General features: G+C 35.5%; 1 protein-coding gene across 4 annotated transcripts in view; it reads left to right on the forward strand.

The window, feature by feature from the left end:
* LEKR1 (leucine, glutamate and lysine rich 1) overlaps nucleotides 1-22881 on the forward strand; it is a 214577-nt gene that overhangs the window by 162324 nt on the left and 29372 nt on the right. For all 4 annotated transcript variants that reach the window (XM_054483977.2, XM_054483979.2, XM_054483980.2 and 1 more), the window contains one exon: nucleotides 17037-17130. In XM_054483977.2, coding sequence (XP_054339952.1) covers nucleotides 17037-17130 — 94 coding nt within the window. The remainder of the gene's footprint in view (nucleotides 1-17036; nucleotides 17131-22881) is intronic.

A 22881-nucleotide genomic window follows, 5' to 3' on the forward strand; every position in this document is an offset into this window, starting at 1 on the left:
CACAAGTTTCATAAGGGCAGGAATTTTTGTTTTGTATCATTTTCTGTGCACAGAAGGCACATGATAGGTTATTTGTTTTTCATTCTTCCTATCATTTTATATTTTAGTTTATATTTTATATTTTAGTTTATATTTTATTTTATGAATATAATTTAGAAGAGTTACAATCTTTTTTTTTTTTAGTTCTCCTTTGCAAGCCTGTTTGCTGAGTCTGGGGGTGGGCCCAGGGGAGTGGGTAGCAGTTATCTTAGAATTAGATTTTTTTGTCTCAGAACTCTTCCTTGTCAACACTGTTCCCTTGGCACCATATCTGTTTCTACACCAGGCAAGCAGGAAGTCTGTGTAGTTCATAGGGTCTCTCGTCCGTCCTGGGGTGATTTTATAATTACTTATATTTCATTGAATAAGATTAGCAACTGCAGAGCTGATATCCCCCCACCATTTATTCTTCACCCTTCAACACCGAAAGTGTACCCTCTACTTACCTGACTATTCCACCCCACCTCCTCTGCCATTTATTAGAAGCTGCAATTTTATAACAATGAAATGTATAAGAGCCAGGCTTATTAATAAAAAAAGGAATGATAGTTGAAAGATTCAGCATGTGTAAGCAGAGATAAAACCTACATATGCTAACGTATATAGTCAGAAAGATTAAAATCAGTTATGTATTCTATACAAAAGACACACATCATACATCTTTGAAAAGACACCATGGAATAAATAAAAATTTTCAAAGTATTTGGTTTAGAACTTTGGTTATCTGAGCAGTTCCTATATTACCCAGAATATCATATTTCCAATGGTGCCAGATTAATTAGGCTTAATTGTTTAGTCAGATGAATGCTGTCTCCTTCACTGAAGTCATTGAGAAGAACCTGTCTTTGTCTAATTGTTTCTGGAACTCTTCTCCAAGGACTGGCTTAAGCGCATGTTTTAGACTCTCGTCAGTATGACAGATCTTTATCCTTTAGGAATACATTGAATATTTGAAACAGTCTCAGATAGGTCCAGTGAAAATAAGTCCAGTGAATATGATGGGATCAACCAGGGAAATACTATTGGGGATCAAAAATAAAGTAAATTTTTCCCCTTTTTCTATGCTTAATAAATTATCTCTGACTGCAGTTTGAAGAAGGGAGTTTTATGAATGCTTTGAGGATTAGTAACCTCAGTAGAATATATATATAGCTTTCTTGGGGAATTGCTTTGAAATAGCATACACTTGGATGTATATGTTTCGCCATGTTTTTAAAAAGATTATTATGACTATAATCTTACCCGCTAAATGCTGAGTGAGAAGGACAGTTTCTATCAGCTTTCAGAGAATAGTGACATCACTGACCTAACTCCTGTTCTTCTTCTTTTCGTTTCTTTCTTTCTTGTATTATTGCCCTTGTACCTTCTTTATTCTCTCTGTTTTAGTCTATCCAGAATATACATTTACTTAGTAATTGGTGACACTAAGTTTACAGACATGATGTCTGTCACATAATAAAAATGACAGACACGGTGGCTCACACCTGTAAGCCCAGCATTTTGGGAGGCCAAGGCAGGCAGATCACTTGAGGCCAGCAGTTTAAGACTAGCCTGGCCAAAATGGTGAAACCGCATCTCTACTAAAACTACCAAAATTAGCCGGGCATGGTGGCTCATGCCTATAATCCCAGCTACTCAGGAGGCTGAGGCACAAGAATCACTTGAACCTGGGAGGCAAAGATTGCAGTCAGCTGAGATCATGCCGCTGTCCAGCCTGGGCAACAGAGTGAGACTCTGTCTCAAAATAAATAAATAAATAAATTTTAAAAAAATGTCCTTGTAGACCAGTAGGTTATCATGTAATCACAGGGTTACTCCTAAACATAAGCATTGCCTTTTTCTTTTTTCTAGGCTACTTTCAGATTTTGTCTGCCTTGTCCTCTAACTGCCCAGAGGCTGCCACACATATCCACTCAATAAATATTTGTTGAGTGAGTGAATGAATGAATGGATCACTTTGGGTAATTCAGCCAGTCTGTCAATTATTTGTTGGGCATTTATTATATGCCAGGTACTATGTACCCTGGGTACATAGCTTATATTTTAAGGGTAGAGACAAACAGTAAAACAAAAAAGTAGAGAACTGACTAGAATAATTATAAATTGTGATAATGGATATGAAGTAGTAGAAACTGATAGAAGAGGTGCCTGCTTTGGCTAGGATGGTCGTAAAAGTGACTTCGAAGATGATACTCTGCCCGTTTCCTAAAGGAAGACAAGTGGAAGTTACCAGACCAAGAGCCAGGGAGGAACTTTACAAGCAAAAGACAAGTTGGTGAGTTCTGGGAAAGGACAGCAGGGTAGCGTGGCTGGTGGCATAGTAAGTGTGAGTGACGCAGGCAGGGTCACATCATGCAGGGCCTTGCAGGCCTTTGGGAGTTTGGGTGCTGTTTTCAGTGCAATGAAGAGAAACCATTGAAGGTATTTAAGCAGAAGAGTGACACTGTAGAAAAATCATTCTGGATGCTGGACGGAGAAGGTATTGGCAATGGGAGCAAGTCAGGACATTTACTGTTTTGATAAAGGATTTTATAGCTAGTGAAGCCTAAGAGATATGAGAAATATGATAATCTCCAGCTCCTACCCCCTGTCAGTTTCTGTTGGGTTAAGTGTCTATGTCAAGTGGGTAATAGTAAAATAGCCACTGCTTACTCCATGGTGAGCCTAAGGGTTAAAAAGATCTTCTCAGCCGGGCATGGTGGCTCATGCCTGTGATTCCAGCACTCTGGGAGGCCGAGGTGGATGGATCATCTAAAGTCAGTGGTTCGCGAACAGCCTGGCCAACATAGTGAAACCCCGTCTCTTCTAAAAATACAAAAATTAGCTGAGCGTGGTGGTGGACGCCTGTAATCCCAGTTACTTGGGAGGATGAGGCAGGAGAATCGTCTGAACCTGGGAGGCAGAGGTTGCAGTGAGCCGAGACCGCACCATTGCACTCCAGCCTGGGCAACAAAAGCAAAACTTCATTAAAAAAAAAAAAAAAAGATATTCTGAAGAACAAATGACCTTCAGAAGCTTTTGACATTACTGTCCTAACTTGTCTTGAAATGGTGGTCTTTTGGCTCCGGGGTAACCTGTTATTCGGTCTCTTTTCTAGCTCTGTTTTGGTTCTTTCTCCTTCCCTCTTGTGATCACCTGATTGCAGACATTCCTTAAAATTCACACTTGAACTTGACTTTCCTCTTTCCATTTTTTTCCTTCAGTAAACTGACCCTGTCTCAGCTTAGCAAGTTTGCTCTTGAAGCTTTGATTTGAAGCACCAATGGGACTTTTAAATAAGAAATTTCCTTAAGCAGTTGGAGGTGTGAACGTCCCTCCAAAAGAAGCAGCTGGGCTCAGGAAACACTTTTAATATAGAGATGCTTGATAATACCCTAGGAGATTCTGGTTCAGTAGGTCTGGGTAGTGCCTAGGAATCTGCCACTTGGTAAAGTACCAAACCACTGCTATGGAAGCATTAGAACCAACCAGGCTACCAGATGTGCTCACCAAAGGCCAGAGCCCCATTCACTCCCACTGACTGTGTGTGCTTTCATAAATCCAAGCAGTGTCAGATACACACCAACCTTCCTCCCTGACCCCTCAGGAGAGCAGAGCCCTTGCTGAGGTCACAAATTGTGCATTTAGAAGCTGTGTAGTTTCAGAAGAGGAGAAAACGATGTAAAAACCCAGAGGTGATCCTAGAAAAAAACTAGCAGAACTTCTGAATTTGGAGAAATAAGGGAGTTAGTAACTAGGAAATAGTTCATTGATTAGTACAAATCTATTTATTTGGGCATTGCTTTCTTCCCCATACTCAGCTGAGGAAGTGAAAGGTAGAGAAGAATCTTCAATGAAAGGAAAACAAGTAGGTCTTCTCGAATCATGGGATTCTGCAGGTGAAGACAGTCTGGCCAGCTTGGTCACGGACACACTAGGACTGGTGAAAGGGATTTCCTTTATGATGGAGAGAGATGCAGCAAGGCATAAGGATGATGTCAGAGAAAAGTGTGGCCATTTTTTAAGTTCTTGTAAAGACAGCCCTCAGCTCCCATCCTACTGGGACACAAGGTCTTGGTGGCCAAGGCTAGAACTCTGCCCAGAACTGTGAATGTGCAACACTCCTTCAGGCATATTATGGGTTAAAAAGTGTCCTGTGGGCTGACGGGGGCGCCTAATTCCATCCTTAGGGAAAACTATTTCTGTAGTAAAATATGTCCTAAATTCTCTATAACAAATGTACAAATATATTTTATAAGGACATATGTGTTTAAGCTTGAAGACTGCCTACATATATCACTTGGAGAAATTCGCTTACACCAGCATGTGGCCTACAACCATACAGCCAGAACACACACTGTTTATAATAGCTCTCATACCCTTTGCATTCTTAGATGCTGTATTGTCTTTATCTTGGTAAACTCCAAGAAAAAATACAGAAAAAGATTTATTGTGGTCAATTTGCCCATAACATGATGGGAATAATGAAGAGTGTTGTTAGAGGAAAAGCTTAGTCGTAATTAAAGTTAGGTGCAAGTTGCTTATGTGCAAATTATTCTGAGATATAAATAATATACATCTGCATCTGTTTGGCTCTGTATTAAGATACTTATGTATCTTAAATGCAGTTTACTAAATTGTCCCCATTTCCCCATAAAGCATAATTTTTAGGCTACAGGGAAGGGTTTTATCCACTTCCCTCACCCTCACCTGCATTACATTAACTTCTCTTTTGGCCTCTCCTCTCTCCTTCATCTTTTTCTTTTTAGTTGAAAGCTATGAACCCTCACTGATATGGTTTGGCTGTGTCCCCACCCAAATTTCATCTTGAATTGTAGTTCCCATAATCCCCATGTGTCATGGGAGGTACCCAGTAGTGGTGATTGAATCATGGGGGCAGTTACTCCTATGCCGTTCTCGTGATAGTGAGTGAGTTCTCACGAGATCTGATGGTTTTATAAGGGGCTTTTCCCCCTTTGCCCGGCACTCACTCCATCCTGCCGCCCTGTGAAGAAGGTGTCTGCTTCTCCTTTGCCTTACTCCATGATTGTAAGTTTCCTGAGGCCTCCCCAGCAATGCGGAACTGTGAGTCAATTAAACCTCTTTCCTTTATAAATTACCCAGTCTCGAGCAGTTCTTTATAGCAGCATGAGAACAGACAGAGAATACACTCACTTCAGAAAAGTATACACAAAACCCAGCACATTATTACAAGAGGTTCGTAGTCTCCTGTTCTCAAATATATGGCAGGACCTCATGATTAAACATACCTGCTTTCTCATTTTCTCTTTATCCCTCCTCCTGTCTCCTCTTTCTTTCCCTCCCTTTTTCTCCCCTCCCGTTTTTCCTTTCTCTTTCTCAAGCTCTTTTACCTATCCGCAGGTTTCACAATGAGGAGCCCTCTAAGTGCTTCTGTAGACATTATCTTATCTTGCCTTCACGGCACCCTGTGCACAATGCCATGCACCATTTTGTGAGGCTCAGTGGAAGGGCTGAGGGGGACAGGAGGCCAGCCTGGGCTCTGCCATCATAGCTACTTGCCGGAGGAAAGGGTTCACTTTTCTTGCATAAGTTTACGATCTCTCCTTACCAAGCCCTGTGTCCACAGGTCTTCCCTCAGACCGAGGGAGCACTTTTTCTAATTCACCAACCCAGAAGAGAAGCCATTTCCAAATTTGCACAAGGGCACTGGCTAGCAGAGCTGTGGCCTGCCACACCTGCCTCACTGGTGAAGCAGGTGTCATTTTGCACATTTTGGAGATGAGGACATTAATGTTAATTTAACTGAGGCTAAATTTCTTGCTCAGGGTGACATCATTGACAAAGACAGAAATCAAGCTCTGTTGGGTCTGACCTTATAACTCATGTTCTCTTCTCTACTGTTTGCACAATTTCCTAAGTATTTGTCTTGAAGGGCTAAGTTTTGTCATCCTTTCTCAGTGTGACATCTTTCTGAACCATGTTGTAACACTGAGTCTTTAGGAGACTCACGGCCCTGCAGAAAGCAATGTTCTTTTTGTGTCCCTTCTCCTCTCCTCTCAATTTCTTGTTCACCCCCAACCCCCTCAGTATTCTTCTCTTCACTCAATAAATATGAGATGGTGTCCTCTGCTTTCTAGTGCCTTGGTAGAATAAGAAGTAAAGCTATATCTTCAGATGGAAAATAGAATAAAAATAATTCACAACTACATCCTAAAAATGTAAACTAAGTGTTACTTATTTCATTGAGGCTTGTTATATTTTCATAAATTCTAGAAGCAATGACTAGTGATTAGCTATATCTAGTATTAGATATGAAAAAGGATTAAGAAGTGATGCAAGATAAAGTCCATTCTTAATTTAAAAAGAATGGACTTTAGAATTAGGTAAACATAGAGTAAATCCCAACTTGACCACTGTTAAGCTTGGGCAATTAGGGCTTCTTTTCCCTATCTGTAACGTGGGCATTTTAATAATAGCTATCTTCTTAAGAATTTTAAAATATTGTGCCTAGTAGGTTGTAGGTACTCAGAAAGTATTAGTTTCCTCTCTTTCATCTTTCTTTAGATTGCTAACCCCTTAAAGCACCATGTCTTATTAATTTTTATTCCCTGTACTGGCCATGTAAGATATTCAGTAAATATCTGTTGAATTCATTATTATCTGCTTTACTCATACAGTTGTAAAGATTAATCCTTGGAGTGATTCCATTTGGATGCTGATATGGTTAGGCTTTGTGTCCCCACCCAAATCTCATCTTGAATTGTAATTCCCATAATCTCCACGTGTCAAGGGAGAGAATAGGTGGAGGTAATTGAATTGTGGGGGCAGTTTCCCCCATGCTGTTCTTGTAATAGTGAGTGAGTTCTCATGACATCTAACGGTTTTATAAGGGGCTCTTCCCCCCTTTTCTTGGCACGTCTCCTTCCTGCTACATTGTAAAGAATGTGCCTTGCTTCCTCTTCGTCTTCTGCCATGATTTGCCATAAGTTTCCTGAGGCCTCCCCTAGCCATGCTGAACTTTGAGTCAATTAAACCTCTTCCCTTCATAAATTACCCGGTCTCAGGTATGTCTTTATAGCAGTGTTAAAACATACTAATACAGATGCTAATCTGTTAGTTTAAAGCATTATGAAATGTTCTAAGTAATAATTGAAACAATAAATCTTATCAGGTTTTTTCTCCAAGACTCACCTCTTTCTCTGATTTCCTATCCATCAACAGCTCTCAGAACAAGAGGCTTGCCAAGCTTCTTATGTTATCACACGCTCACTTCTTTTAACAGAGGCAGGAGTTGTGGCAAAATCAAAATTATCTCTTTGATTGACAATGTGAAGACATCTCTAAAAGAACAACTTGTGAAACAGAATTTAAAACTGTCATTCTGGCATTATGGTTTGACATTTGTTTGCAGTTATGTTTTTAACTGCAATTAAGAGAATCTGGATTCGCATGTACATAAGAAATTAGATTCTCATTTTCCTTTTGGTCCAATAATTTAATAAAGTTTTTAAAATAAATACTCTTAATTGTGAATAAGTCCTAATTGTGGCAACTCCAAAAATTTTAATTTTAAAGCTATTTGGTGAAATTGCAGGGTAGAATGTCAATAGCCACACCTCCATCTGAGATATGCAAAGCAAAGACAGCATGACATACTGCTGGCTGGCATAAGCTTGAGCTAGCTTTGTCACTTGTGAATCATGTCACCTCAGATAGTCATTTATCACTCAGGTCTTCATTTCTTCTAAAACTGAGGGAGTTGTATTAACATATTTCTAAGGAATGAAAAGAAAGAACCACTATATTCCCAGAGAATAAAACAGTGCCAGACACATAGTCAGCACTCAATATTTGCTGTAGGGATGGATGCATGCATGGATGGGAATGAATTTAATTTCTATCAAACAACTGATCATGGAGTTTAAAACCGGGAAGCTCCAGTTTTTCTTTCAGGCCAGAGAGCTTTTGACTTTCAAAAATCAGACCTAGGAGTACAATGAGAAGTCCTGGATTCTAGTGGCAATCTTCTTTATTAGATTCTTAGTAAAATTTAAATTTAGGATCTAAATCTATGTCGTTTCCTATAATTCTAAAACATCAACATCTCTTGAACTGGTTCTAGAAAAAGAAGTCAAATACCTAAATAGGTATACATTTTCAGCTACTTATAACATGGAAAAATATGTACTATGCCTTTACAATAAATATTTTATTTCTTATAATTCCTCTAAATTTCTAGCAAAAAGTCCTACTTGAGTCAGAGTTGGTTCTTCATAGTTTTTTTTCAACACAAGATTGTTTTCTCTTTATCAATGTCCTAAGATTGTTTTATGATCTTGAACAATGTGTGAGCAGCCCCATGGTTGTACTGTACAAGTGTGATTTTTATTTTTGGAATCTAGATTATCTTTTACACACATATAATCATTCCTGTATACGTTACTCACTGCCCATTCCATTCTAATCAAGAACAATGAGTGCATATAACATCATGTATAATTATTCTTTCTGCTTTATCCCATCAAAGAGTCTCACTGAAGATTTCTTAGAGTCAGTAAAGGGGGCTCAGCAGGGAATCAAAGAGGTATAAAAGCCTTTCTCATTTCTGTAACCATAATATCAAGCAAAATTACCATCACAGATACAAATTTATATTTTTATAACAATTTACTCATAACACCATATACTTTGTTAGAAATGTCATAAAGAACTTCATAATTCCTTGAAAATTCAGTGAATAATTATCACTTCATTAACATTGTTTGCATCCTAGCTTACTATATTTTAGCTGCTATAATCTACTAGACTTAGTAGATTAAGTTTTTCTTCCAAAAGGTTACATTTAACATGAGTTCCATGTACTGAGTCCATCAGAGGAATGCATTTGGAATGGATTCTACTTTTTATGGTATCAAAATTATAACTATATCCAGGGAGACTGAAATTCAAGCATCTCAAATATTCAGTGCCATCTACTTTATAGTAAAGGTAGCTTCTAATGTATTCACAGGCACTATCAGGAGATGCTCATTTGGATTTTCTAATCAGTAAGACTTCTTTTCCAACAAGAAACCTAATTTAAGAAATTAAGTGGATCAAATTGTTAGGATCTCTGGATACTTCTAACAAGCACGTGACTAGACACATTTATTCTATGATCCTGGCATTTTGAAAACCAGGTGAAGTGCTACTTTATTTCCATTGACAGCTGCTCCTTAGCTTGATCAAGTTACTATCATGATATTCTCATATTATTGCTGAAGCTGTACAATACCACTTATAGGAAGACCATTTTATTAGTTTCCTATTGCTGCTGTAACAAATGACCACAAATTTAGTGGCTTAAAATAACACAGATTTATTGTCTTACAGTTCTGGAGATCAGAAGTTCAAATGAATCTTAAGGGGCTAAAATCAAGGTGTCAGCAGGGCTGGTTGCCTCTGCAGGATCCAGAGAAGACCTTCCTTACATCTTCCATATGTTACAAGTTGTCAGCATTCCTTAGCTCCTGGCCACATGAATCCAATCTCTGCTTTCATTGTCATATAACCTTCCCCCACACTAACCCTCTGGCCCATCCAGATAATTCAAAATAATCTCCTCACCTCAAGATCCTTAACTTTATCACATCTACAAAATCCGTTTTCCCATATAAGGAAACATACTCACAGATTCAGATATGGACATCTTTGGAGGCAATTATTCAGCCTATCACAACTGCGATAAGCTAAGAATGTCTATTATCAACCCTATAGCAACCACTAAAATAAAACTAAACAAAGAGTTATAGCTAATAAGCCAACAAAAAAGATAAAATTGAATCATAAAACATGCAAAATCCAAAGGAAAACAGAAAGAAGGGAAAGGGAAGAAAAAACAGATGGGAAAAATAGGAAAGAAATGGCAAAATGGTAGATTTAAGCCTAACTATATCAATGATTAAATTAAATGTAAATTGTCTAAACATTCTAATTAAAATGCAGAGATTATCAGGTTGTATAAGAAAGTAAGATTTAGATATATGCTGCCTGCAGGAAACATATTTTAAATATAAAGACATACGAGGTCAAAAATAAAAGAATGGGAAAAAACATAACACACTGACCCCAATCAGAAAGCTATAATGGGTTTACAAAGTAGATTTCGGAACAAAAAAATATTACCAGAAGTAAAGAAGTTCATTTTATAATGATAAGTAGGTCAGCTCATCAGGAGGATATAACACTTCTAAATATTTGCACATCTAATAACAGACCTTAAAAATACAGGAAGCAAAAACTGGATGGAATTCCAAGAAGTAGGCAAATTCACAATTATTGTTAAAGATGTCAATACCCCCTCTTAATAGCTGATAAAACAAGTAATAGGACAATCAGTAGGCTATAGAAGACTTGAACTTTGTAATCAATTAACATAATTGACATTTATACAACATTTCACCCAACAATAGCAGAATACACATTTTCCCCCCGTGGTTATACAGATTACTCACTGAGACAGACTGTATGATTGGGACATGAAATAAAACCAAAGAAATTTTAAAGGATTTAAATAATACAGAGTACTGTATGTTCTCTGGTCACAGTGTAATTAACGTAGAAATCAAATACAGAAGATTATCTTGACAGTCCCCTAAATATTTGTAAATTATGTAACAATTCTAAATAAGACAGTGGTCAAATAAAATATCAAAAGGGAAATTAGAAAGTATTTTGAACTAAATGAAAATGAAAACATCAAAATTTATGAGACGTCACCAAAGAAAAACTTAGGGACAAATGTCTATGTGAAAAAAGAAAATAAGTTTCCAGCTTCCACTTTAGGAAATTAGAAAAAGAGGCGAGGAAAAAAATTCCCAAGATAGACAGAAGAAAGTAAAAAATATCAGAGTTGTAATCAATGGAAAACAGAAAAACAATAGACAATATCAGTGAAACAAAAATTTGTTTCTTTGAGATCAGTAAAATTAATAAACCTCAAGGTAGACTAATCAGGAATAAAAAAGAGAAGTCAGAAATTACTAATATCAGAAATAAGAGGGATGATACTACAGATCCCTCAGATATTAAGATGATAATACAGAAATATTATGAACAGCTTTATAATAAATATTATGAACAGCTTTATGTCATTAATTTTGACAACTCTGATGAAATGGACAAAATTTTTAAAGCAGACTACCAAAGCTCACTAAAGAAGAAATGGATAACATGAATAGTTCTGTATCTTTTAAAGAAATGGAATTTGTAATTTAAAATCTCACAAAGAAAACTTCCAGCCCAGAGGTTTTACTGGTGAATTTTACCAAGCATTTAAGGAAAAAATAATCCTGTTTATACTCAAACTCTTCCTGAAAATTGAATAAGAAAGAACAGTTCCCATCTTAATTTATGAAGCCAGTATTACTCTGAAAACAAAACCTGACAAAGACATAACAAGAAAATTAACAGACCAACATTCCTAATGAGCATTGATACAAAAATTCTAAACAAAATTTTAGCAAATTGAAGGGGCTAAAATCAAGATAACATATAAAAAGGAAATAAATCATGAATAAGTGGAGTTTATCATAAGAATATAGGATTAGTTTAACATAAAAATCAGTGACATTCAACAGATAAAAGAGATAAATTCAACTTCATCAAAACTAAAAATGTGTTCTTCAAAAGACACTTTAAGAGAATGAAAATAAAAACCACAGACTGGAATAATATATTTGCAAATGATCTATATAATAAAGGAGTTTTCGTATAATATACAATGATATTTAGAAACTCAGTTATATGAACATAAACATCCCAATAAAAAATGAACAAAAGACTTAAATAGACAACACCAAATATATACAAATGACTAATAAAATAAGCACATAAAGTGATGCTCAGTATCATTACTCATTAGGGAAATGCAAACTAAAACCACAATGAGATACTACTGTACATTTTTAGAATATGTAAAAACTTAAAACCTGAAAGTATCAAGTGTTTACAAAGATATGGAGGAACTTGAACTCTTATAATCTACTGGTAGGCATGTCAAATAGTACAACTTATTAGAAAAACAGTTTGGACGTTTCTTTAAAAGTTAAATATATACCTACCTTGTTACCCAGCCATTTCATGCCTATGTATTTACCCAGGACAAATGAAACCATGTATCAATACAAAAACTTGTACACAGGTATTGACAGCAGCTTAATTTCTAATAGCCAAAATATATACAACAACCTAAATGTTAACCAACAGATGAATGGATGAACAGATTGTAGTGTATCTGTACAATGAAACACTACTCAGCAATAAAATGAACGAACTGTCCATAAGGTACAACCTGGATGAATCTAAAATAATTATGCTGAGTAAAAGATGCCAGACCAAAAAAGAATATACTGTATGACTTCAGAATCATATATATATAGTGTATTTTCAGAATATACAGTATTTCAGAATATATCTACATATCCCAAAAATGCAGACTAATCTATAGTGACAGAAACCAAAGCACTGATTGCCTGGAGGAGAGGGGCAGGGGTGATGGATTACAAAGAGGCAGCTGGGCGCGGCGGCTCACGCCTGTAATCCCAGCACTTTGGGAGGCTGAGGTGGGCGGATCATGAGGTCAGGAGCGAGACCATCCTGGCTAACACGATGAAACCCCGTCTCTACTAAAAAAAATACAAAAAAAATTAACCAGGCGTGGTGGCGGGCGCCTGTAGTCCCAGCTACTCGGGAGGCTGAGGCAGGAGAATGGCGTGAACCCGGGAGGCGGAGTTTGCAGTGAGCCGAGATCGCGCCACTGCACTCCAGCCTGGGCCACAGAGCGAGACTCTGTCTCAAAAATAATAATAATAAATAAATAAACAAACAAACAAAGAGGCAACCCCCTTAACCACCCACCATCTACAGACCATAAGGAAGCTGAGAAAGCTGTTGGTGTCCCAAGGGCAAAACCTAATAGCTTCTTCAGATGTGGCCAAGCCAGATAATGAAAAAGAGGCCCATTTCAGAGAAGAAAGCTAGAAGCTGTGGCAAAAATTGAACTTAGAAATTACTGCCAGTAAAAAGAATCACAGTCCAAGCAAGAAATGTTCCCCTCCTTTAGGGTAGGCTTCCCGTGGGATTTCAGAGTTGTGATGGAGTCCATTGGTGCCAGTGAGGTGACTTACAGTGCACCTCCCAGTGAGAGGACTGTGCTATCCTCACCTGATTGCTATCAGACTTGGTCAATTGATTTGTTCTGCCAATGAAACGTGAGAGAAGTGATATATACCAATTCTAAGCAGAAGCTTTAAGAGATTCTGTGTTTTGGCTTTGTTTTGTTTTGTTTCTTGCCGCAATAACAGCATTCTCAAGTAAGAGCTGCTCCCTGGGCTGTATCCTGGTACAAAATGTGGAGCAAGGAAGCAGATAAAACATAATCCAAGAAAAATAAACTTTGATATTGTAAGCCGCTGAGAGTATATACATGTTAAACTTAAGATGTTTCTAAAATAAAGTAAAACAGTCAGGTGGAGAGTTGGATACATGACTCAGATACTCAGGAACAGATCTGAACTGGAGATAAAATTTGGGAGTTGTCAGCAGCTAGATTGCATTAGAGGAAGATGACTCTGCAAAGGAGACAGGAATGGCCAGATATTTGGAAGAAAGCCCTGAGTAAAATTTTTGATGTAATCTCACTTTTGCTGTCCTCATTCTTTATTCCTTTTTCTTTACTTCCATTTTTCCAGCCTAAAGACTAATGTGCAAGCATCAAGCCTGCTGGGTCTGCCTCACACGTTAATAGATCTCCCTTTTACATTTGCTGGATTTTGAGCACAATTTGAACAGTGACTCTCCCTTCCTAATTCACCTCTGTATCTCCAGGGCTGGATGACACTGCCTTGTTCAGAGAGGACAGCAAACCCCATCACACAGGAGAGTGACGTACAAGTCACCTGCACATTTCTTCACCTTGGTTTTTACCTTGAATTCTCTTTCTTCCACATACACATTCTACTCTGTCCTCTGGCTGTATCAATAATTATTTTTTTTAATAAATTTTGAGTAGATACATTGAAGGTTTATACAGGTATCAAATATAAAGAGCTTCAATACAGTGAACATCTGTGTATCAACCACTCAGTTTAGGAAAAAGAAGCTTACCATTATCTTTGAAGTTTTCTTTTGCTTCTCCCCAATTCCATCTCATTCTCTCCTTCCTCAGAGAAAACCACCAGCCTGCATTTTGTGGCTCTCAACAAATGTGGAATAGAAGGAAACTTCCTAAAACTGATAAACAGCATCTACAAAAACCTACAGATAACATCTATTGTGTCCATGTTTCTCTCTATAATTTTACCAAGCATGTTTGTATTCCTAAAAAATGTTAGATTTTGCATGTATTTTATCTTCACATAAATAAAATCATTCCATATGTATCATTCTAATTTGTTCTTTGCATTCAATATTATGTTTCTGAGATTTGTTTATAAAGTTTTATGTAGCTGAGGATTATTCATTTCTTCATCTATATTGTATGCTAAGGTATACCACAATTTATCTATTCTGCTGTAGCCTTATTCCATTCGTTTTGATAGTAATTAATAATTTCATTATTGTTCAGTTCGAAGTATTTTCAAATACCAATTGTGATTTTTATTTGACTCATGAGCTATTCAAAAGTACATTTAAAAATTTTAAAAATACTTGAAGCTATTTATCTTTTGTTACGGACATTTCTTTGTTTTCATGGAATACACATTATCACAGTGCTATTCTATAGAAGTATTATGTTATACTTCTACATATGTAATTTTACAATGCTTAGTTGCCACATTAAAGAATAAAAATAAACAAGTAAAATCAATTTTAATAATGTATTTAACTCAAACTATCCAAAATATTATTTAAATATGTAATTGTCTTAAAATGTTATCACAGGTATTTTAGATATTTTGTACTAAATTTTCAAATTGTTAGTATTCTACATTTATAGCACATCTTAACGTGAACTGGCCACATTTTAACTGCTCAATAATTACATGAAGCTAGTGGCTACCATATTGAACAATGCAGGTTACAGTATAACAATTGTTTGAAATTAGCTAAAACTTACTTTTTGTCCTAGAAGTGGTCAGTTCCATATGAGCTGGAAAATAATGATGTATTTATCCACTAATTGTGTACAAGGTTCTAGATGTGAACCTTAAATCTATCTTATGAACCTTAAGTCTCCTATATCTTTAATTAACTATTTATTTGCTTTACCCTGGATTGCTACATTATACAACTATAGCAAAGACATTCACCATAACAGTCTGGAGTTGTGCAGTTTATACTTCCATTGACATATGTGGTGGTCCTGGGCTGATTTGTCTATAACTGAGAAATCTGTGGTAGAGTCTACCACTAAGGTGTGGATTTAAGAATTTCTTTGTACAATTATATCAAGTTTTGCTCTATATATTTTGAGGCTATTTTAATAGGCACATGTAAGTTTAGAACATTCATAGTAAATTAAACTTACCATAATTATCAACTATTCATGTTATCTATTTCTTCTTTAGTGAGCTTTGGTAGTTTGTTTAAAAATTTTGTCCATTTCATCAGAGTTGTCAAAATTAATGACATAAAACTGTTCATAATATTTATTATAAAGCTGCTCATAATATTTCTGTGTTATCATCTTAATATCTGAGGGATCTGTAGTAGTATCATCCCTCTTATTTCTGATATTAGTAATTTCTGACTTCTCTTTTTTATTCCTGATTAGTCTACCTTGAGGTTTATTAATTTTATTGATCTCAAAGAAACAAATTTTTGTTTCACTGATATTGTCTATTGTTTTTCTGTTTTCCGTGATTACAACTCTGATATTTTTTACTTTCTTCTGCCTATCTTGGGTCTTGGTATTAGGAAAGGAGGAAATAGTTTGAGGTACCCCAAAGAAGTAGACTATATAGAACTTGCTACTGCATGGTTGTTGTAAAAGAGAGAGAAGGAAATGTCAGAGATGATTCAAACCTTCAGAAATGACCCTTGAAGGTTTTCAGAAGTCAGGAGGAAAGGAAAGATTGTAGGAGATGATGTTTATTTTGGTTTTTGATGTATAAAATTTTTGGTGTTGATGGATCATTAGGGTGGAGGTGTTGAACATGCAATTATAAATGAAAGTCACAGGTTTTTGCAGAAGGGTCAGAGCTAAAAGGAAGAGAGTGATGATGAAAAACAAAAGGATTAGAAGAACGAATGAGCAATAGAGAAAAATCACATACATAGAACATGAGAAGAGTCATAGTGATCATACAAGGAGGAAGGATCCCTGATCAATAAGCATACTTTTGCTGCTACTGTTGATTTTTTATCTTAATTTCAGTGCCCCTGTGAAATTCTCTCTTTAATTTCCTCCTGTCCTTACTTCCATCCAGAAGATCACAAGCTAAGCATTAAGATCTGCTTATGTGGATTAAGATAATAAAGTGATCTTTATGTTTTCTAATTTCTAATATGTTTTATGCTATATTGCATCCCTGACATCACACATCTCTCTACTTAATTTGGTTTGTTCCTATCAATATTTAAGATAAGTAAAAGAAAAGAAAATTTCACAGGAACTGCTAACATGTATTGGCTTAATGGCATATCCCAACATATTTTCCTTTTTTAAAGAAACCAAATATTGTCTGGTGCTATTTTAGAATTTAGTCTTATACTTTTTGAACCACAACTTATAACATTTTATTTTATTTTTTGCACACATGAACAGCCAGAAGACATTTTATTGTATTTGTGACTCTGCATATGTAGTTAGTGTTTATTGCCAAAATAATATCTTATTGCTTATTAAGCAAAAATTAAGCCTGGGAAAAATACCATATATGCAGCACTTGCAAATTGCTGTTAATAGTTAAAATGATATGTAGTAGCAGCATATATACTGCTAAAGAAAATAAACAGACTATGTTTTGAAGTAATATCTTCTGACCCAGGAACTACAACTTAGGAATTGTGTTAGGGGTAAGTATTGACTCATTTGTCGGGTTTATGATTTTCAGGGAATTGATGCTGATTTCACATCAGAAAAGCATCGAGCAGCTGCAAGAAACCCTTAAACAGAAGCTGCTGAGTGATGATAACTGGAAGGAGAAGGTAATGGTAGCGTGGCTTTCATCAGCATGCAACCTATTTGCGTTTTAAAAATTCTGACCATTTGTCAGAAGACTCTTCCAGATAGATTTATTTGCTTCTATGCACACTTTTGATTCCATCTGGAATTTCCTAGACCAGACATGCTTATGGAATGTGTCTTTTCCAAAATATTAGACAACATAATGGAGAATAAAAAATTATAACACATTTTGGAATCTTGTAAGATAGCTCTTGGTTCTCATGCAAAAGCATTTTTTTTTTTTTTGCTTTTAAATATTTTCTTATTTCCTCATCAACTGTCACAATCTACATTTGATCATATTCTTAAAACCAGGGAAATAATTCTTACAACTTCTCTTCTTCTCCTATAAGAAGATAAAAGAATGGAAAATGTCTTAGAATTATTTGGTTTTGGACTTTTGACATATATACCCTGACAAAGTAAAATGAATAAGCATTTAGCTTGCTATTATTTACAGAGAAATATTTGCTGTTAGAGAACAAAAAAAATTGCCTTGGTTTTGGTCTTTGGACTTTTTTATAGTTTTCAGAGTTTCAACAATGAATAGGTATTACTTTCATAATTTTAAATAATAAAAGTAATATTTTAAAAATTGTTAGTCCGTACCTTCTCAGACCATCTACAGCTCTAGTCATTGAGTTAAAAGCAGTCATCTTTCTGCCATAAACTTCCAGTACTCCTTGATTGATCCCTGGGCCCTATTCTACACACTGACCTAAAGCATTCCCAGCTCATTCTCTTTCGTGACTGGTGTCTATGCCTAGCACTGGCCTTCTGCCTTAGTTTTCTTATTATGTCTTAAATTTTCCTCTAGAAATGGAGCTGGTCGCCAAAATTCAGATTGTTTGACTGAAGTCCTGACAACTTGTTTGGATTTATCAGATTCTTCTCCTTGGGGATTGGACCCCATAACTTGTAACCTCAGCAACAAGCAGTGGCCTCCTTCAAACTAACATCTCTACCAGGAATCCCTGACTCTGCCATCCAGCATACTGAAACCCTTTAGGTATTCTTGCTGCCTCAGACAATTTTAAATTTGTCACTTGCGTTTCCAATCTTCAAACAGTTGGCCATACTCAGCCAATAGTAGCCCTCTAAAAATAAGTACCCCTTCCCTTGTCCATCAGGGTACACAGTCACGAAATAATAAAAATGATCACTGTAACAATAGTACCACATGGACCAAAACAAAATTGGAGAATATGGACTAATGTTGCTATTTGTGTCTCATTCTTATTTTGTTTTATTTTGTAGTATAGGCCTTTTCTTTTCCTTCTTCTCTAAGGCCCAGCTTCTTTAATTCTTTCTCATTTTTATTAGCCTCAGGGTATTCAACTGACTGGTCTGCACTTATTCACTTTCCTTATTCTTACCAATCTATGTTTAAAAATTGAAAATGAAGATTATCAACCCTATTTTGTATAATCCAAAGTATTCAAATTAGAACAATGAAAGATTGTTTATCCATCCAACTGATAGAATAGTTTAACACTGTGGTTAAGATCTAGTGAGATCGTCTCTCATACCTACTCTTTAAGGGACTACAAATTAAAGCAACATTTTTGGAAAGCAATTTGTCAATATGTACCAAGAGATATTGTAAACTTCCCGTCTTTTGACTCAGAAATTTTACTAATGGAATTAACATGGATAGAGATTCAGAGAGTCATTCCTCTTCTCAAACTCCTGAGGTCCTTCTCTTAGTATGATGGAGTAAACTTGCCTGCTTTTGCTTTTGTAGAAATTTCCCACCTCCATATTCACACCCCACTAGGGGTTTTCAGATACACTTCACTGGAGAAAAGGTCTCTGTTTATGATCCCCTCTAGTAGTTCTGTTCACTGTACCCTGTCCTTGAGGTGCTAACACAGAGTAAAACAAGTTAGTGTTAGCATCTGACATATAAAAGCATTTATGTTCTTGCTTTATGCTATTAAGTTAATTTGGTGGTAAAAATGATTCTATATAATATTCTATAAGTTCTTGCTAGGACCATGATATCTTTCTAATGAATTAATTATATTGCAGAGGTGTTTTGGCATGTATAATTTTCTATAGTATAAATGGACATTTCATTTGGTTGAAAGGGCATGACTTCTTGTTAATAAATGTTATCATTTAGCTAACAGTAAATCAAGATCCAGACCAGAAAAGCAAAGGACTAATAATTATGCCTTGGCTGTGTTAGCTATTGAGACTATGAATAAAAAGTTCTCTAAAAGTCTTCTCATGAGAAAGGAGAATCATTAATATGACATTGTCATCTCCTTCTTGGGTCACTGTGCCTTTGCCAAAGAATGAAATGTTCTTTTTACAAATATATAATACACATATAAAAATAAACTTCATAGCTTAAATGGTTTTAACATGCAAAAAAGTAGATAGCAATTTGTGTCTGTGCTTAATTATTTTAGAGTATGTAAAAAGCACATAATAAGATCAATAGTTGCTATGCAACAAGGATGGCACATTTTAAAATAACTACATATTTACTAATTGTCATGGATTTTTATTTATTTCAAGTATTACTACTTGAAGAAAGCAAATTAATGTGGATGCTGAACCTTTAAAATTGGCTTTAAATGTACAATATTGTTACTATTTAGTTAAAATTTTGTAATTAAAAAATCCTATAGCCACACTGCTTACATGATCAACTCGCATTATTTAATCACTATCACTTTTTAGTGCAATAAGCAAATTCTAAGCAAATATTTTCTTAGATTATCATCAAGACGTCACGCTTAAGAACGTTTTAGAATTGCACTAATGACTTCATTTAAAATAGTACATAGTGCTTTTGAGAAACCAGTAGTTAAACAAACAAACAAAACCTTATTTCTTGGCTGAAGCGACTAGATTGAGAGTGAAAATGCAGGTGAGAAAAGTTTACTTCAAGAAATAGTCAATTTCAATTTTGAAGGGAGGCAAAAAAAAAAAATCTCAAATTAGTTTTCAAAATTAAAGAACCAAATGACCTAATAATTCCTAATGTGTTTTAGTATGCTATTATTAAAATTAAAAGGGATAATTTCTGACATACAAAATGTGACACAGATAATGTTGTTATCTATAAAATATCAATTTTAATTTATGCATAATAAACATGGATAAAAGGAATATTGAGGACATGCTTTAATTTTTATATTTTTAAAAATGCAGTTTTAGAAATTGAATTAATAAAATCTGAAAATTTTAGATCAGGAGTGGCCTATGGAGATCATCTCATAAACCACTAATCTAGATAACAAAAATTATGTCCATTAATAATGTAATTTTCATTATTATCACATTATTATTTCCATTTTGCACATTAATAAAAAGACTTACAGAAGTTAGGTAATTTGCCAAAGCTATAAAGGCAGGAAATAAGCTGAGAATCAACCTCCATCTATCTAAATACAAAGTTCCATATTTCTGCATTTGGCCAAGATGGAGTAACAGGGACCAAATTTACCCTCCTACCTAAAACAAATAAAACAGTGAGGAAACGATAGAAAACAATGGTTTCAAGACATTGGACATCAGGCAATGAAAGACAGTGATTCTTGGAAACAGAAGACAAACAAGGTGAGCCCTGTGATTGCCATAACTTAGTGCCCTGAAAGAAATTTCAGGTCATGGTACAGGGAGTGGGAATCTAGTTTGAGCTTGTCAGATTCTTTGAGTTGAGGAAACCTTGCAGCGTCCTGGGAGATCATGGTGGCTAAAGTTCACAGATAGTGTTCACAGGAGAGAGCTGCACAGAGGAAGAACACTGGTGATCTACAAAAAGTCCGCCTTGCATATGTTTATGATCAATGTGTACATGTGGGAAAATGACATAAAGCCAGGGACAGACCGAGCCAGAGAGAGTATTGAATACTCGCACATGGCCAGTAATTTGCATTTCCATCAGCCAGACTGGAAAACCTGTAATTTATAAGGCCCTGGATAAAGTGCTCAAAAGGGTCTTGCATCACAAGTTGAGAATACTTAGCCCTAGATGAAATGCTGATTTGATTCTGCCTAATACATTTTAAAAGGAAGACCTAAAATAATCAAGCTGATTTCAAGAAACTGAACTGCATCCTAGGACACAGCTCAAGAATATTCATAGGAATACAAAAATGTCTAGCACCAAACAAGGTAAGTTAACAATGTCTGGCATCCAGTGAAAAATTGCCATCCATGGAAATATACAAGAAAATAGGGCTCAAAATGAAAAGAAAAATCAATAAATAAAAACTGACCCAGAAAGGCACAGAAGTGAGAATTAGCAGAAAAGACATTAAAACAAATATGATAACTGTATTCCATATACCCAGAAGCTAAAGAAAAAATTGACCATGTTAAGTAGAGAAATGGAAGATATAAAAAAGACCAGTTACTGAGTTTTGAGAGACAAAAACTAGATTATCTGAAATTAAAAGTACACTGGATTGGATTGATGGCAGATTAGACATTCCAGAAGAAAAGCTTAGTGAACTTGAAGACACAGCAATAGAAAAACTTTTTAAATAAAACAAGATAGAATAGACTCCAAAACAAAAACAAACAAACAAAAACCTCAGAAAGAACATCAGTGAGCCATGAGACAGATTCAAGAGGCCCGATATATGTATAATTGAAATTCCTGAAGGACAAGAGACAGAAGAGGGAACAAAAAAAATTGAAGAAATAATGACTGAAAGTTTTACAAATTTAATGAAAACTAAACACCCACAGTTTTAAGAAGCTCAGTAAGCCTCAGGCACAAGAAACCAAGTGCACCAAGGGAAATTATAATCCAGTTGTCCAAAACAGTAATAAAAAGAAATATTTTAAAGCAACTGGATTTTTTTAAAGACCTTATATAGAGAGGGAAAAAGACAGCAGATTTTTTTTTTAAATCAGAAACAATGCAGGCAAAAAGATAGTAGGATTGAAAGTACTAAAAGAAAGTTAGGGGGGCAATGAGGAAAGCTGTCAACCTAGAATTCATACCAAGTGAAAATATCTTTCAAATATGAGAGTAAAACGGAGGCTTCTTCATAAAGCACTGAAAAAATGTATTACCAATAGACCCACGCTATAAAAAATGTTAAAAGAAGTCCTTTAGTCAGAAGGAAAGCTATACCAGATGGAAATATGGATCTACACAGAGGAATGTAGAAAACCAGAAATAGTAACACTGTGGGTAAAGATATGGGGTGTTTTTTCATTATTTAAATTTTTAAAAATATAATTGATGAGATTTATAACATAGAAGCAAAATATATGACAATAATAACACAATGGCTGAGAGGGTAGAAGTGGAAATATATTACTGTGAGATTCTTATACAATACACGTAGTGATATGTCATTAGAAAGTAGACTGTATTGAATTACAGATATATTCTCCAAACCCTAAAATTATAGATAATAAGCCAATAAAGGAGACAAAACTGAATTTTAAAATAGCAATCCTAAAGAAGACAGGAAAATAAGGGAAAGAGAAAAAAGATGAGATGGGCCAAATGGAAAACATAGCAAGATAGTAGATTTAAAGTTAATTATATCAATAATCACATTAAATGGAAATGATCTAAACCAGAGATCAGCAAACTTTTTCTATAAAGGACCAGTTAGTTAATATTTTTGGTTTTGTGTGACATACAGTCTCTGTCACAACCATTCAACCCTGCCATTGTAACATATAAAAGCAACCATAGACAATATACAAATGAATGGGCATGGCTGAATTTAGTCTGTGGGCCATAGTTGGCT

Source organism: Pongo pygmaeus, chromosome 2 (assembly GCF_028885625.2).
Source record: "Pongo pygmaeus isolate AG05252 chromosome 2, NHGRI_mPonPyg2-v2.0_pri, whole genome shotgun sequence".
Classification (NCBI taxonomy): Eukaryota; Metazoa; Chordata; class Mammalia; order Primates; family Hominidae; genus Pongo; species Pongo pygmaeus.